The 17,540-nt window shown below is 39.1% G+C and overlaps 4 protein-coding genes across 6 annotated transcripts in view; all 4 read right to left on the minus strand.

Moving 5' to 3' along the window:
- The window catches only part of LOC109947603 (MDIS1-interacting receptor like kinase 2-like), an 8,655-nt gene extending 6,363 nt beyond the window's left edge, over window positions 1-2,292 (minus strand). Inside the window, exons 1-2 of the mRNA XM_020558150.1 lie at window positions 1,581-2,292; window positions 788-919 (exon numbers count right to left, since the gene is read on the minus strand). Of these exons, the coding sequence (XP_020413739.1) occupies window positions 788-919; window positions 1,581-1,935 (487 nt within the window). The 5' untranslated portion in view covers window positions 1,936-2,292. The remainder of the gene's footprint in view (window positions 1-787; window positions 920-1,580) is intronic.
- Window positions 3,390-6,604, minus strand: LOC109946750 (MDIS1-interacting receptor like kinase 2-like). The gene is made up of 2 exons (XM_020555453.1): window positions 4,107-6,604; window positions 3,390-3,927 (listed from the first exon to the last, which is right to left on the minus strand). Exons 1-2 carry the CDS (start codon window positions 6,523-6,525, stop codon window positions 3,605-3,607), a joined length of 2,742 nt encoding a protein of 913 aa, XP_020411042.1. The 5' UTR covers window positions 6,526-6,604; the 3' UTR covers window positions 3,390-3,604.
- LOC18793958 (MDIS1-interacting receptor like kinase 2) lies at window positions 7,281-10,751 on the minus strand. The gene is made up of 2 exons (XM_020555452.1): window positions 8,033-10,751; window positions 7,281-7,801 (listed from the first exon to the last, which is right to left on the minus strand). The coding sequence occupies exons 1-2, from the start codon at window positions 10,674-10,676 to the stop codon at window positions 7,452-7,454; spliced, it is 2,994 nt and encodes a 997-aa protein (XP_020411041.1). The 5' UTR covers window positions 10,677-10,751; the 3' UTR covers window positions 7,281-7,451.
- Window positions 12,517-16,322, minus strand: LOC18793136 (serine/arginine-rich splicing factor SC35). Of its 3 annotated transcripts, XR_002269818.1 has the most exons (10): window positions 16,082-16,257; window positions 15,810-15,968; window positions 15,671-15,737; window positions 15,476-15,547; window positions 14,368-14,571; window positions 13,980-14,271; window positions 13,693-13,861; window positions 13,262-13,339; window positions 13,023-13,177; window positions 12,517-12,932 (listed from the first exon to the last, which is right to left on the minus strand). XR_002269818.1 is itself a non-coding variant. In XM_007223221.2 (7 exons), exons 1-7 carry the CDS (start codon window positions 16,155-16,157, stop codon window positions 13,856-13,858), a joined length of 876 nt encoding a protein of 291 aa, XP_007223283.1. In that variant the 5' UTR covers window positions 16,158-16,322; the 3' UTR covers window positions 13,484-13,855. The 3 variants fall into 3 exon arrangements, 1 of the variants encoding a protein (XP_007223283.1); XR_002269817.1 differs by having other exon boundaries at window positions 13,023-13,339; XM_007223221.2 differs by lacking the exons at window positions 12,517-12,932; window positions 13,023-13,177; window positions 13,262-13,339 and having other exon boundaries at window positions 13,484-13,861; window positions 16,082-16,322.

The following is a 17,540-nucleotide window of genomic DNA, read 5'->3' on the forward strand; positions in this document are numbered from 1 at the left end:
GCATAGGATACAGGTTGAGTAGGAATTGGGATCGGAATCTGAGCCTGAGTCGGGGCCGGAGTTGGAGTCGAAATTGGGATCAGGGTCTGAATCAGAGACAAATTCGGGTTTGGGGTCATCATCGGAGTGGGGGTCGGGGTCGTCTTCGGAGTCGGGGTCGGAGTGGGGGTCGGGGTCGTCTTCGGAGTCGGGGTCGGAGTCGAGGTCGGGGTCGGGGTCGTCGTCGTCATAGTCGGGGTTGGGGTCGGGGTCGTCGTCGTCATAGTCGGGGTCGGGGTCGTCGTCGTCATAGTCAGGATCGGGGTCGGGGTCGTCAAAAAAGGATCCTAATTCTGGATCGGGTTCAGGGTCAAAGTCTGCATCTGTAGGAGCGGAGCCATCTGGGCACTCAACTCAATGATGGTTGGTGGAGAATGAGAGAAGGAGTCGGTGGTGCTACCTCCATGAGGGTTGAAAAAATCATCAACCCCCATAGCAGCGGCGGGGGTTTGAAACTAGAGTCAGCAATTCCAAGATCGCCGCTCTGATACCATGCTAAAATATTAAAACTATGAGAGAATATTTGTTTGTGGGAATTTTCTGTGTATTCTTCTCCTTGTAGGAGGTCATATTTATAATACAACGAAACCTGAATGGGCAAGTAAATAATAAATTCCTAAATCTATTTGCAGTAGGAAATCAGGAATTAAAATAAATCAATTACAATTATAATAGGAATTCTTAGTGTGTAAGGAAAGTAAGTCAATATCCACAAGTCACGCCAACAGCAAGCAATCGTGGTGCATGTAGGACAAGACATTAGCTAAACCTTTAACAATATTCACCCTTTTACTCCACCCCAGTTCTTTAGCTTCATGATCATTGCTCAGCGTTGTGGCCAAGCAACCCCTTTCAAGATACTCATACACCAAAAATGAATGTTGTGGGAGCAAATTTCTGTCCCAAGAGAATATTCGCCCAATATTCCTTCGTCTTCTCCGCCTCGCTTTCTCCCTGCAAAACAAATCGGAGTAAAAGGACCACACCCGGGGGTGTTGGCCAAAAGCCCTCCGATGCCTAAGTTAGGTAGGGTGTTTCAAGGAAAACAGGGTGGCCGGAGCCGTGTGTGGTGGCCGGAGCCTTGTGTGAGAGAGAGAAAGAGAGGAGGTGGCTAGGGTTTTTGAGAAATAATTTCTGCAGAATTTTAGTATGAATTTAGGCGTACCTTAACCTTTTGTGTGTGGCCATCCTTTTATAGTAGTCTCGGAAGCTAGGGTTTCAGAGGAATAATTCCATAGATGGAAAGGAATTATTCCTCCCCGATTTGGAATTGATTTGATTAATTAGGGATTTGATTTATTAGGGTAAATCAAATCCCTAATTGTGGTAGGTATCAAATCAATTCCTAATTTAATTAGGTAACTCCTCATTTAATTGGGAATTGGGGTAGGAATCAAATCAATTCTCAACCCAATTAGGTAATATTTTATTTAATTGGGTAATCCCCAATTAAATTGAATAATTCCCAATTAGGTTAAATAATCCCCAAATTGAAGGAATTATTTGACCTAGGATTTTGATTTAATTAGGTTCCCACAAATATCGTTTATGTGAACAGAAACCATAAAGCTTCATAATGTTCCGGTGTCGTATCTCAGTTAGTGCTCTTATTTCATTGAAAAATTCCTTCTGAAAATTATTCTCGCCATTGTGGAGAAGATGGAGTTTCTTCACGGCTACCATGTTGCCAGATGACAAATTTGCTCTGTATACACTTCCATGTCCTCCCGTCCCAATGCAATATATGGAATCAAAATCTTCTGTTGCCTTTATGATTTCCTCATACATTGTTTTCCCATCAAAATCTAGAACTGAAAAAGAAATTTCTTCAAGCATGTCATCGTTTTGTTCTAGAGTTTGATTTTTCTTTCTTCTTGCTATCAGAAAAGCAAACATAAAGAAAGCAAGTAGAAGTACAAGTGCTCCGAGAAGAGGGAACAAGATTAAAAATAGACTTGAGGTATCACAGGCTTGAAAACTCCCTTCCTCTTATTGATTTATTTCCTGGAACTTCATTCAGGTTGGAATTTTCTTCAGACACTTTTAGTCAAAGTCTTTGTTTCTTATCTTCAAATTTGAATGTAGACAAATAATGCATCCTCTCCTTGGAATTAATAAAAATTTCACATGTGAGGAGATACCGACTTACCTGCTACATATATAATGTCAAACCAAGCAAAAATATATAAAGAAATCATAGTCTTCAAGTCAATTTGAAAGTTCAATTATAGCTAGTGGTTCTTTTAAATATACTCTTTGCTACTTGTACTAAATTACTAATAAATTGACTTAAGGGCATGCTTGATTAACAAGCAATTCGGAGGTTGATAATTTCAATTATACTACCACATACATTGTTCATCTCTTTGAAAAAAGCAAGCACTTGGGAGAGGCAATATTTGAACTTGCTAAAACCAGAACCCCCTTGCAAAAGTATGGTGGAAAAGGGTGAGAGCAGAGCATACTTGGTCATAATAAGTTGAAGATCTCATTGTTTTTGTTTTGGTAACAATTGTGGGAACCGAATTAAATCAAACCCTAGGTCAAATAATTCCTTTCATTTGGGGATTATTTGACCTAATTGGGAATTAATCAACCTAATTGGGAGTTACTCAATTTAATTGGGGATTACCCAATTAAATGGAACGTTACCTAATTTGGTTGAGAATTGATTTGATTCCTACCATAATTCCCAATTAAATGAGGAGTTACCTAATTAAATTAGGATTTGATTTGATACCTACCACAATTAGGGATTTGATTTACCCTAATTAATCAAATCAATTCCAAATAGGGGAGGAATAATTCCCTTCCATCTATGGAATTATTCCCCTGAAACCCTAGCCTCCAAGACCATTATAAAAGGATAGCCACACACAAGGGTTGAGGTACGTCTGAAATCTCTACTGAAACTCTGCAGAAAATGCCTCTCTCAAACTCTAGCCACCTCCTTTCTCTCTCTCTTTTACATAAGGCTCCGGCCGCCTGGTTTACACCTTAAACACATCTCCGTACCCTAGTTAGCTAGTGTTTTTCTTACAAACTCTTGAACTAATTTAGGCATCCGATGGCATTTGGCCAACACCCCCGGGTGTGGCCCTCTCATTTGTTCTATTTTGCAGAGAGAAAGAGGTGGCGGAGAAGGAAGGGGAATCTTTCCAATTGAATACTCTCTGTTTGCATATTAAATTCACAGTAGATTTTGAGATTCAGAATTAAGACTTCTAACTTTAAAAGTTTCTTCCTCCATCGTCAACACTTCCGGTCAATTTGATGTTGTATGCATGCAAACAGCACATTTTATCATTGAAAAGGAAACAAAACTAATACGATAACGATAGGCAACTTGGTGGCGAAAAATGCTCAAATCTGATGTCATACCATGTACGAAAAGAATTATTGCTTGTTATCCATCTCTCAAGGAGAGCCTGTATATATGATTACAACAAAATGAAGAACTCACAAAGCCTAAATATTAGTAATTACAATGATTTGATGGCAGCTGGTTAAGATACAATAAATGGCTTTAACATCCTTCTCTTTAAATGTTTCAACTAAACACAAGTTAACCCTCTATTTGTCTTTCTGTGTATGGGAGATTTGTATTGTTACAAGAAATGTCATGCATGGTAGGCCTTAACTCTGGATTTTCATGTAAGCATGCAACTGCTAGCTTTAGGATGGTAACAACTTCATCCAGAATTTTCCCAGTGGGATGCGCAAGGCGATCGTCCAACACATCCCCCAACATTTTGCCTCCCCAGATTGCAGATGACAACGCAGACCCCACTAGATTGCTAGGGTACTTTCCTTTAATCACTTCAAGAGCTAACACCCCAAAACCATAGACGTCACATTTCTCTGTCACCTTCAATGTGTAAGCAAGCTCTGCCAAAAAGGGTAAACATAAGTTTTCTATTTTAGGAGAGAGATGCTCATATGAGAAGTTAAGAGAACAATATATACAGGGGAAATGCTCTCAAGTCAGACAGTATGTGACATATTATGTTGCCAAGAATGTAAATTCAAACCAACTGATGAAAACAACACAAGATGTTGAATTGTACCTGGTGCTATGTATCCAATTGTGCCTACAACCGCAGTCCAGTTTGATGATTCATAATCTAGAATCTTAGCAGTTCCAAAGTCTGAAATGTGAGCCTCATATTCAGTGTCTAGCAAAATGTTCTTGCTGGATATGTCTCGATGAACAATTGGCAGAGACACATCATGGTGCATATAGGATAAACCATGAGCCACACCTTTAATGATGTTCACCCTTTTAATCCAATCAAATTTCCTAGCTTCTTCATCATTGCACAAGATTGAAAACAAACTACCCCTTTCAAGGTACTCGTAAACCAAAAACGAGTGCCGTGCATGTGAACAGAAACCATAAAGTTTGACAATGTTTCGATGGCGTATCTCAGTTAATGCCCTTACCTCGTTTAAGAATTCTTTTCTCCACACACCATCACATGGAATGTGGAGTTTCTTGACAGCTACCAAGTCATCTGAAGGCAGCTTTGCTTTGTAAACGCTTCCAACTGCCCCCCTCCCAATGCAATATGCAGCATCAAAATCCTCAGTCGCTCTTATAATTTCTTCATACAATACTTTTCCATCAAAGATTGATATTGCACGCAATTCGAATTCTTTTGGGTGAATGTCACTTTGTTCTTCTTGTTGGCTTTCCCTTTTTCTTCGCAAAGTGATAAAAATTCCATAGAAAGCAAGCATAAATGCTCCCAATACAGGAAGCATGATCAAGCAGTACACAACTTTGAAACCAATTTTTGAGTTATGCTTCTTTTCAACAGGACTATTATTGCAGGGGTGTAGACCTGTAACATTGCCACACAAAGCCTTGTTCCCTTGCAATGCTTCTATGGGAGCCTCTTGAAATGCTTTGTTGTGTGGAATAGGACCCCTTAATTGATTGTATGATATGTCGACAAACTCCAAGCCACGAAGTTCCACAAAATTCTCTGGAATAACACCAGAGAGGTTATTGTGGGAGATATTTAGTGTCACCAAGCTACCCAACTTGCTAAATTCAGTTGGTATCTCTTCAGCAAGATTATTATGACTCAAATCAAGCACTGACAGCTGCACTAACCTACCCAACTTAGTTGGGGTTCCATGGCTCAACTTGTTGTTGCTCAAATTCATGTGGTGCATTTGGACAAAATTCCCTAGACTACTTGGAATTGACTGGCTCAGTTTGTTAGTGGACAGGTCAAGATAATCAAGGTGAGTCAGTGAACCAAGTTCTTGAGGTATACCACCAGAAAGCTGATTGTTATTCAGTATAAGCCTCACCAAAGAAGTCAGCCTTCCAAGTTCCATAGGGATCTTCCCAACTAAATGATTTGAAGAAAGATTAAGCAAATGCAGTTGAGTCAAGTTTCCAATCTCGGGTGGTATGGAGCCAGTAACATTGTTCCCTGCAATCTCAAGGTTTGTTAGCTGCAGAGACCTACCCCATTTATGTGAAAGTTCACCATAAAATCTATTGTTGCTTAGATTTATGTAATCCAACTTTGGATAAACACCAAAATCTTCAGATATATTTCCAGTGAGTTGGTTTCCATCAAGGCGGACTCTGTATAAGGTTGTGCAGTTTCTCAAGCTTTCGGGGATTCGACCTATGAGACGATTGCCATTTGCAGTGAAATTTGCAAGCAATCCACCTCGGCAGAGGTTCTGTGGCAAATGACCAGTGAAATTGTTTCTGGCAAGTCTCAGCACAACCAAATTCATGAGATTTTCTATCACTTGAGGAATGGAACCTGAGAGTTGGTTATCGCGTAGTTGTATAAATTGTAATTTGCTCAAATTACCGATTGACATGGGAAGAGGACCACTGAGTCTATTCTCCATGAGATTTAGAACAAGAAGAGACTTAAGCTGGCCTATTTCTTGAGGAACTGAGCCATTTAGCTTGTTTGTATATAGGTACAGGTTCTGAAGATTTGTTAGGAAACCAATTTCGGGTGGGATTTTTCCTGACAACTTGTTATCTGAGAGATCAAGATAGATGAGTTTGGAGAGGGAGCTGATTTGAGGTGGGATGGCACCATATATCTTATTCCTGCTAAGATCAATATATTCAACATTGGGAAAGGACAAGAATGAAAATTCATGCAGTGTACCTTGTAAACCAGACTTGGTAAGGTTTATCTTGCTGATACTTCCAGCAGTGTTGCAGGAAATCCCACTCCAAATATTACATGGATTTGCAATTGCTTCTGGATTGCTTGAAGAATTGATGGCTTTGTTACTTGGAAGATAAGTCCATGAGGTTAGATTTTGGAGCTGGGTTTGGTTTTGAATGCTGGCTTTCCATTTGAGAAGAGCATCTGTTTCAGTAGAAATAGCAGAAGCAAAAACAAGCTGAACATACAAGATAAGGCAATAAGCTAGAGAGCATACCTTATCATAAGTTGAAGCTCTCATGGCTTTTTTTTTTAGAAACAACACCATTCAGAGCTTGAGGCTTTATCTGCAACATGGTTTCTTTCTGTGGTCCTGTTTAGATGAAGATGGAAACTCAAGATGGTAACACTTCAGTCAAAGATTGACAAGTCTTCGGGAATGTTTGTTTTTTTCTCTTCCACATTGTTTTTACATTGCAACCCCTGAACTTTCTTGTTGAAATTACATAAGAATAATATGCCATTTGGTCTCATCTGATCATGATATTTTGATAGAGGATAACCAATGGCCTACGATTGACCGCACCATTTTTCTAGCACCTCCAGCAGGACAAGGCCCTTTTCACACTTAGCTGCGATCATGCAGAGATCGGTATATGAAGGAGAAGAGCAGGACTGAAGGCTGAGCACTCACACAAGTCACAAGCATTAGCCCGGCTATCCTTATCAGAGTGAGATTCAATCATAATTTCCTTCTCTCCTACTTGTTATTCTTCATGTTTCTCTCTCTGTTTGCTTTCTACTTTAAGTTTCTGTAAATTTGAAGCAGGGATTTTTGACTTTGTCTCTGTGTAGGGACAGAAAGCTAACCACAGACTTCCAAAATATCCGACACTGAAAGTCAGCACTTGGGTCGTTTTTCTCATCAAGTTGAGAGGCATCAAATGGCTCTTAAATTTTGAGTATTTACTATTATTTTCAGAAATGGTTGAAAAATCAATTAATGATTCTCCAATCTTCTGCTTATATTTTCTGGTAAGAGTTTATTATTCGCATAGAAAAAATTATCACCGAACACCAGAATTACATATCTGAATACTTATATAAGATATTCGTATTATTTATACAACATGCAAGAGGGTGTTTACCAAAATTCTGTCTATACACAAACAGAGAGTTCAGTTAATTGGTAGCTACATCTTAGCCTATACAAATTGAAGGAGATGATCCAAGTTCATATCCTCTCCAAATGCCTCAACCAAACATAAATTCAGCCCTCTGTCTGTCATTCTCAATCTGGGAGAATTCTAGTGTTATAATCTGAGAAGCGTCAAGCATGCTAGGCCTAAATTTTGGATTGGCATGTAAGCATGGAACAGCTAGCTTCAAGATGGTAAAAATTTCATCCAGAACTTTATCTGTGGGTGGTGGAAGGCGACCATCCAGCAATTCCACCGGAATTTTGCCTTCCCTGCTTAACGCTGGTGACAACAAAGACCCAATTAGAATATTATTCGGGTACTGTCCTTTAATCACTTCAAGTGCTAACACTCCAAAGCTGTAGACGTCACATTTCTCAGTCACCTTCAATGTATAAGCAAACTCTGACAAAAGGGAAAACACGAAAGTTATAAATGTCAAATAGTCTTTTTGTTTTCTTTTAAGAGTACAACAGATAAGGTGCGCAAGAGCTAATCTTATGTCGAATAATATGGCATGTTATGTGTCAGATTGTCGATCTGAACTATCATTTGATTAGGTAGATTCTTATTTGAGTGTGTAGTTCACTTAGACAGCCGGACAACATGTCATGGCAGACTTTGACAAGAAATTACCTGGTGCTACATATCCGAATGTGCCTGCAACGGTGGTCCAGTTAGATGAGTCCTGCTCAAGAAGCTTAGCAGTGCCAAAGTCTGAAATGCAAGCCTCATATTCAGCGTCTAGCAAAATGTTCTTGCTGGATATGTCTCGATGAACAATTGGCGGGGACACATCAGAGTGCATGTAGGATAAGCCATGAGCCACACCTTTAATGATATTCACCCTTTTACTCCAATCCAATTTACTAGCCTCCTCATCATTGGCCAAGATTGAAAACAAGCTACCCCTTTCAAGGTACTCATAAACCAAAAATGAGTGTCGCGAATGTGAACAGAAACCATAAAGCTTCACAATGTTTCGATGGCGTATCTCAGTTAATGCCCTTACCTCATTTAAGAACTCCTTTTGGAAGCTCCTCTCACCATCACATGGACTGTGAAGTTTCTTTACAGCTACCAAGTCATCTGAGGGCAGCTTTGCTTTGTAAACCTTTCCAACTCCCCCTCTTCCAATGCAATATGAATCATCAAAATCCTCAGTTGCTTTTATGATTTCTTCATATAACAACTTCCCACCGAAAATCGAAATTGAACGCAGTTCAAATTCTTTGGGGGGCATGTCACATTCTTCTGTTTGTTGACGTTTCTTTCTTCTTAGTAAAGGGATATAAATTCTACATGAAGCAATTATAAGTGCTCCCACCACAGGTGGCACAACTAAGTACACAATTTTGAAACTGACTTTCGAGTTAGGCCTCTTTTTGCTAGGACAGGGCTGCAGACCTGTAGCATTACACAAACCTTTGTTCCCCAGGAATGCTTCTATGGGAGCCTCTTGAAATGCTTTGTTGTTTGGAATTGGACCCTGTAATTGATTGTATGATATGTCGACGAACTCCAAGCCACGCAATTTGTCAAAAGTGCCTGGAATAAAACCAGAGAGGTTGTTGTGGGAGAGGTTTAGTGTCACCAAGCTATCCAAACCAAAAAACTCGGTTGGTATCTCTTCATCCAGAGAGTTATAACTCAAATCCAGCACAGAGAGCTGAAGTAACATTCCCAACTGATATGGGGTTTTGTGGCTCAACATGTTGTTGCTCAAATTCATGTGGTGCAGATGCATAAAGTTCCCAAGGCTACTTGGTATTGGCAAGCTCAAATTGTTCGTGGACAGGTCAAGATACTCAAGATCAGTTAGTGATCCAAGTTCTTGAGGTATACCACCAGAAAGTTGATTGGCATTCAGCATAAGCTTCACAAGCAAAGTCAGCCTTCCAAGTTCCATAGGGATCTTCCCAACTAAATGATTTGAAGAAAGATTAAGCAGATGAAGTTGAGTCAAGTTGCCAAGCTCAGGTGGTATGGAACCAGTGATATTGTTCCCTGCAATCTCAAAATTTGTTAGTTGCAGAGATTTACCCCATTTGTCCGAAATTTTGCCATAAAATTTATTATCGCTTAGATTTATGTAATCCAAGTTTGGATAAACACCAAAGTCTTCAGATATATTTCCAGTGATTTGATTTCCATCAAGTCGGACTCTATACAAGGTTGTGCAGTTTCTCAAGCTTTTGGGTATTCGGCCTGTTAGACTATTGCCATTTGCAGTGAAGTATTCAAGCTTTCCACCTTTGCAGATGTTCTCTGGCAAATAACCAGTTAAATTGTTTCTGGCAACTCGGAACACAACCAAATTCATGAGATTTCCTATGACTTCAGGAATGGAACCTGACAGTGGGTTGTCACGAATGTATAAAACTTGTAACTTGCTCAAATTACCAACTGACAAGGGAATAGGACCACTGAGGTTATTCTCCATTAGATTTAGAACAAGAAGAGACTTCAAGTCTCCAATATTTTCCGGAATAGGGCCTGAAAGATTATTCCGATAGAGTTCAAGCAAGGTAAGGTTTCTCAGGTCACATAAGGAAACTGGGATAGCACCAGAAAGATTGTTGTCGTGAAGGCTTATATTCCTGAGAGATACCATGTTTCCTATGTCTAGGGGAATGGAGCCAGCAAGCACGTTCTCATACATGTATAACAATCTTAACCTTTTTAAGTTCACAAGAGTTGATGGGATGGAACCTGTTAGATTGTTGGTATTCAAATAAAGCTCCACCAAACTTGAAAGGTTCCCCATTTCTAAGGGAATGGAACTATTTAGATAGTTCCTACACAGATCCAAGTAAACCAGATTGCTCAGATTTCCCACAGAAGCAGGAACTGAACCGTTGAACCGATTATAGGACAAATCAAGATAGACTAGTTTGGAGAGCTGACTGATTTGGGGTGGAATGGTACCAAAGATTGAGTTCATGCTGAGATCAAAATGCTCAAGATTCGGGAACGACGAGAACGAAAATCCAGAGAGCGTACCTTGTAAACCGGACTTAGTCAAGTTTATTTTGATCACACTCATAGCAGTGTTGCAAGAAATGGCAAACCAAGTGCATGGACTAGTTGTGTTGGAAGAGTGCAGAGAAGTCCATGAAGTTAGGCGTGACCGATGGTCTTGAAGGCTGGTTTTCCATTGCAGAAGCGCACCGGCTTCTTCAGCAGAAGCAACGTAACTTGCTGATGAAATGAAAACAAACACAAACGTGATAAAGAAACTTAGAGAGCGTAAACACTTCTTAGAGGTTGATGTTCCCATGGTGCTTGTAATGGTTTAACATCCCACTGGTATTTCAATTGTAATTCTTCTACCTTCTGTTCCTTTTGACAAATTGATGAAGAGGACTTTATGAACTTGGAAAGCCGCCTTTTGTTGTTTTGTAAATTTCTTATTATTAAGTCCAGTGTCAAGGGTGGCATGTCATGCTGATATTCTAGAGGATATTATAATCTGTATTTTAGTCAATTTCTTATTCAAATAGAATCAAATTTTATATTGGAGCCAGACCAACGAATTCAAAAAAGCATTTACAAATGCCTGAGAAAAACAAACAAAAAAAATCACAAAATCATTGCAAATGTGCATGCTTAAATAAGGAAATTAGAGCATATTATATCCATTTTTATCCTTTAAATATCCCAAATAACCTTCACCTCCACTCTCCCTCCTCCTCTTCTTGAGTTTGGCAGGCAGACCACCTCACCCGTCTAGCCGAAGACACACACATGGGAAATCCTGCATTCGAGTCGCACAAGGCCACATTCTAGTGAACTCAAATGCAGAGCCCGTTATGCGTTAAACTCAAAACATAATTTGTTGGACATAAAAATGTGATCAATTCCAAAAGGATGACATGATCCTATTTCTATTTTCTATAACTTTACAAGTCGTCCAAAAAAAAAGGACATGTAGCAATGCTGATTATGAAATTATTTAGAAGGACTCAGCATCTATGGGCTAAGACATGACGCAATCTCTCTTTTTTTTTTTTTGGTAAATAATTTTTCTTAGTTGCTTATATAATCATTTGCTCCTTTGTTGGTAGGTTAGTATTCTATTATTTGTTTTGATCTTGGACAGATAACGGTTGTTTTATGCTTTTGGGCGTCGGATTGAATAATGTTTATTTTTCTTCTAGCTGGTGACAAATGCCTGCCATTCAACATCTTAATATTTTAAATTACCAACAAAAACAAACATCTTAATATTTTGCTTTTGTTCCTCATATCCAAACCTGGATTATTGCTATATGGTCATCATCTTATGATACTTTATCAATTACGTGTCGTTTTCAAACCAAAAACACACAAAAACCCATCTTAACATCTCTCTTGTTATGCAAATATGAACTTAGTCAAGTTAACTAGAGTCATTATGCCCCTCATTTTGCACTCGAATTCGAATCTCTCTCTCCGTATTTTGGATTAAATTAAAGTTGAATATGTTTGTATCATTTTTCTTATTATTGATTTGTTTTTTGGGGTCCTTGTCTATAACACGTAATCACCTCCGTCATGAAACATAAAAAAGATTTCCCAAGCCAAATCAGTTTTCTTACATAAAGTGAGACAAACACGATATTACATGGATTTTAGTTGACTTTTGACTAGAGTTCTAGTTTACGTTATCCGACCAAAGAAAATAGCAAACAGGCAGACAATTTTGGCCGCATAGGATCAAATGCAAGCTTTAAGATAGCTACAACTGCAACCTCAAACAAGCATGCGCAACTAGGAAGGCATTGATTTAAACTTAAAACAAATTCCTCATCTTTGGTTGACGGTGATCCAGATCCATGACCAAGTTACCTTAATCAACTCTGTCGACGATGACCAAGTCATACATCTGAGAGGCTAACTCATCTGAATGGTGAAGACTCAATCATACAAGTGAGAGGGAGGAAACAAGAAATAGATGAAAGAGTTATTTAATATAAAGTGCAAATCAAGTCTCCGAGACCACATTTAATTAAGACAACATTTTGTCACGAACAATGATTACCATCAACCAAGAAATATTCATGGTTCAATCTAAAACTCCATGATTAAAATAAATAAAAGTGAGATAAATGCATGTAACATGTCCAAAATTTGGCTACTTGTCAGAAAACAGTGATTAAGATACTGGTACCGAGACCCAAAAGAAGTTCTACAAAACGGAAAGAAAATTGGCATAAGAAAGGTTACAATTACATACTTATTCAGAAATTATTTTACAAGCTTAACTTCGCAGAAAATAAATAATCTTTCACACAGCTGAACAAGTACCTTGCGGCAATATGTACCAGATATACCAATATTGCATCAAGGGCATGACTCAAGAATATGGACCAGTAACATTTAACTGGTGAAAATCAAAACAAACCCCACCCTTTTTTTTCTTCTCTTCCCTAAAATAACCTAAAAGAGAAAAAGTCAATGTGTTTTTATCTAAACCGCATCAGCTACATGCAATGGCAAGTGAATTCCGATCAACTTTTGGCAACGGCATCAACGTTTCCTTTGTAGGAACAAACTTTTACAAACAGTAAAGCAAAATAAGTGTGATCAGAGAAAAGAAAGAACCCCATGGATATTAGACTGAAATCATGAGTTTTATTCTTACCCAACCAGAGTTTCATGACAGCAAAACAGCTTAAGACCAGACTGCAATCAGCATGAACATGACAAATTGACATCTACCCTTTGTGTAGTAAAAATAGCACCAACAGCTAGTACAGCAACTCGTCAATCAGCAATGTTCACTCTTCCCGAACACCACTAAATAAGGCCAGCATATGGACCCTTGTAAGTAGGAATAAGACCAGACTGCAATCAGCATGGACATGATATATTGACATCTACCATTTGTGTAGTTAAAATAGCACCAACAGCTAGTACAGCATCTCGTCAATCAGCAATGTTCACTCTTCCCGAACATCACTAAATAAGGCCAGTATATGGACCATCGTAAGTATATGAACATAGCACATTTCAATGTAAAGAGAGAAAAACATAAAAAGGTAAAATAACTAAGTGGTATAAATTCAGGTAATTAAAAAAAAAACTAGAAATAAATATGGGTAATAAGAAAGCAAAAGGATAAAATATTTAAAGAGGAAAAAGGCCAAGCACACAAGCTAAAAAGTTGCAATGTAAAATATTAATAGGAAGACTCCCACTGCCAGGGACTGCTAAGGCCATCATAGAAACTACAGCAAACACTTACTATTGTACCAGCCCATAAATAAGAATACAAAAGCTACCATCAAACTTAGATGAGTTAAGAAACTCACTGAGTCCAACAAAGAAATGTTTAACCTTCAACAAAACTGCAGTGCAGTCAAATGTAACATTCAATACGTTGATCATAATATGAAACTCTTCTCCCAACTACGAACGCAGATACAAGCGCTCGAGCCAAAAGTATCATCCCAGGCCACTTTGTATTCGAGTTCATCATTCCTGCAGAACAAAAATAACCACCTAAACAACCCATGCAGAGACTTATTTATCCAATTATATGTTGCAATCCAACCAAAGCTAAACAAGTTAAAGGTCTATGCGTGGTGTATGGGCTCACATCAGCATCAGATTTACGAGGGGAAGGACTTGGAGAATCATCACGTCGACCATGTGGTGAAACATCTTTTGGGGTAGGAGAGCGCTCGTTCCGGTTGCGTCCATCAGCATTCTCACCCCTTGAAGGTGTCCTACGAGGAGAAGGGCTCCTCCGAGAAGATGGGCTCTTCCGAGGAGATGGGCTCCTCCGAGGTGATAGGCTCCTCCGGGGAGATAAACTCCTCCTGGGAGAGAGACTCCTCCGGGGAGAAGGGCTTCTCCGAGATTTAGGGCTATTCCGAGGAGGAGAGGCACTTAAGAATACAGCCATTTTGCATCAAAAAGACACTTTGGTAAGGCACAACAGTTCATGATAGAAGATGGGGGGAAAGAGAAACAACATTTTATACCTTCCATATGACCGGCTCCGACTACGCCGCTCATCATCATATCTACCCCTCTCGCGGGATTTATGATTATCAGGACTTGCACTGCGGCTCCTGCTTCTGTAGCGATGCTCTCTTTCACTCCTATGATGCCTGTCACGACCATGTCTCTCCCTACTTCGACTGCGACTTCTCTTGTAATCCTTATCCTTATATTCATCTCGATATCTGAAAATCTATAGGGTCAGTTGCTGCAGACTAATTTCCACAATAGACTCTGGAAAATAAATCGGTAACAGTTCAAAAAGGCCATGTTAGTAGTACACCTTTTCAAAAGCACAAAATTAGTTACAAGTATATTTAGTTGTATCAGCTACAAATAAACACCTCAAACCCAGGTAAATTTAGTTCACTGAGAATAGAAACCTAAGTGGACTGTGCCATTGCAATAATCAAATCACTTAAACACAACATCTTCAACCCATAGCATCATACAGCATAAAGGAGTAGTAAAGACCTGATCCTACTATTCAACACATGAAACGAACTGTGTTTGGGATCGAAATAAGAGGTGTTTCGAATTTCAGATGGTTGAGCCGACCTGAGCCCTGTTAAAGAGGCCATGGGTCCTCTGGAATTATGCTAGGAACCAAATGATAAAATTTAAAAACAGTATTCATGCACCAAAACACTCCGCACCCCTCGGAAAAAACAAACAGAGAAAGAAAAATGATGTAGGGTGTAAGACCCTTGAAAAAAAATAGAAAATATGTAGGAAGATGAAAAACAACAATCTTAGATAAAGATTAATAAATAAAAAGAAAATTTTGATAAGTACAAAGAGACCCTATGCTACAAAAGAATGCCCCTTGAACTGCACGTGCTGTGTCCACATCAATGGAAAATGAGAACCATCAGCTGCTAAAATTAAATGCCTAGATCTACTAAAGCACAGTGGGCTCTGAGCACCAACTCACAAATTATTAAGAAGGAAACTGCAATTGGATATACAGTATTGCAAAAGGACTAGCAACCCTACATTAGACCACAAAGTTTGACATCGCTTAACCCAAATTCTACTTAGGATCAGAATACAACTAATTATGCAATTCTAGCAAAGAAAACATATCACCTTGGACGAGGGCTGCGGCTTCTGGACCTTGATTTGAGCTTGGAAGATGATTCACTCACCCTACCCTTGTGGCTGGAAATTGAAAAAACAAAACAACAACTTTCAAATTAATAAAGAAGCAACTCACCAATGAAAAGACCATAACTTGCAACAAACCAACTGCTCAATACCCATAACATTACACAAAATACTTACATTCGCTCAGCATTGGGGCCATATTTAGCAAACTGAACCATAATCTCTCTTCCATCGACAACTCTCCCTGAAAGCAAAATCGATTGGTTAATTACAAAACCCTAGCTTCTCCTTAAGTTTAGAAGAAGAAGAAACTAACCGTCGAGCTTCTCTACGGCCTTTGAAGCCTCGTCTTGATACTTATACCGAACGAAAGCAAAGCCGCGTGAATCACCGGTTCTTCGATCCCTGGGAATGAAGACATCGACTACCTTGCCATACTTGTCGAAGAGCGGGAAGAGATCGTCTGCGGTGGTTCCTAGTAAAACACACACAGAAAAGAGAAAGCAGAAGAAAGAGAGAGATTGTTAGGGTTTTGAACAAGGAAGAACCGAAAAGGGAAACGGAGGAGAAGGGCAAAAAGATATATACGGAACGTGATGTTGAGGACGAGGAGAGAGTAGGTGTCTCTGATATCTGGAGGTCCAGATCGTCCGAAGTGCGACATCTCTGAGAGCTTGAAACTGAGAGCGTCTGAGACTGAGGCTGCGGCGGAGGGCTCGCGCTAGGGTTTGTAATTTGAGATGGGGATTTTGTGAGCACAGTGAAGGGCTTAAGACATTGACGCTATCTTGACGAATATGCCCCTCTTTTGTTTCTTTATTTACAGCGTTTTTTTGCTTAACCTGTTTACTGTCTTCTAGCCAGTGAACCGGTCTTCTCCCCGTTTTATCCCCTTTCCCGCCAATATGTAGAAGCCTCTTTTGGCGGTGGTCGAACTAATCTGTATTTTACTTCACATGCGAGGGGGATTGAAAGGGGTATTCTAATCCTTAGAAAACTAACCCATTAGAAAATTCATCTATTTTACTTAATATAATCTTACATAATTTTTAAAACTTCAAATTTTTCATCCATTTTAACCCAGCAACGAGAGTATTTTAGTATTCAATTTGGTTTCAATTATGATTCATTGAAATTTAGTAAACAACTTATTAGGAATTAGTATCATTCCAACCCCGATTCCATATGATTTAGTAAATAACTTGAATAAGAATTTAAATTATAACTCTCCTCAATTAACAAACATTACATAAAAGTTGTTTTTGTTTTTTAAAGTTTCAATCCAATCTACGATTCATTTGATTTCCCTGAACTTTACCTCGAGTTGTAATTGGGTCTCTAAACTTTTTTCGAGGCAATTAGGTCATCCAACTCTCTCATCAATTTCAATTGAGTCCTTCCGTCAATTTGACCGTTAATTTGAGGGCTAAAACCGTCCATCTCAATTAAAATATTTTATATTTTAAAAATTGAAAAAAAATGAAAAAAGTGCAAAAAAATAATTAAATAAATAAATAAACTTAAAAATAAAAAATAGAAATCCAAGTCCCTCTATCTCTCTTAGGTATCCCTCTCTCCTGCAACCCATTCCCCCTCCTCCTTATCTCACCCCGTTAAAACCCAAATCCCAACCCATCTCCCGCAACCCCACCCCCTAAGATGCAAAGTGTTTGAATTTTTTTTTTCTTTTTCAATTTTTGAATTTGCAGAGAGAGAGAGAGAGAGAGAGAGAAGGGGATCTAGATGGGTCTCAGGTGAGGTTAGGTGGATCTCGATTAGGAACGAGGGTGGTTGTATAGTGGTGTTGGGCTTGGGGGTTTATGAGTTTTGGGGGTTTCCTCTGATGGCTTAATTCTTCCTAACAGTCAAATTGTGGTCGTTGAGTTTTGTGGTTTTGTGGGGTTTTGCCTCTGATGGTTTCACTTTCATAACCAGGATCATTGAGTTGAGGGTTTCTGAGTTTTGGGCTTGGTTGAAAAGGCTCTAAAGATGAAGGTGGGGTGGTTGGGGTCGATAATAGATGAAGAAGGTGGAGTTGGTGTGAGGT

This window comes from Prunus persica, chromosome G1 (assembly GCF_000346465.2).
Source record: "Prunus persica cultivar Lovell chromosome G1, Prunus_persica_NCBIv2, whole genome shotgun sequence".
NCBI classification, from domain to species: domain Eukaryota; kingdom Viridiplantae; phylum Streptophyta; class Magnoliopsida; order Rosales; family Rosaceae; genus Prunus; species Prunus persica.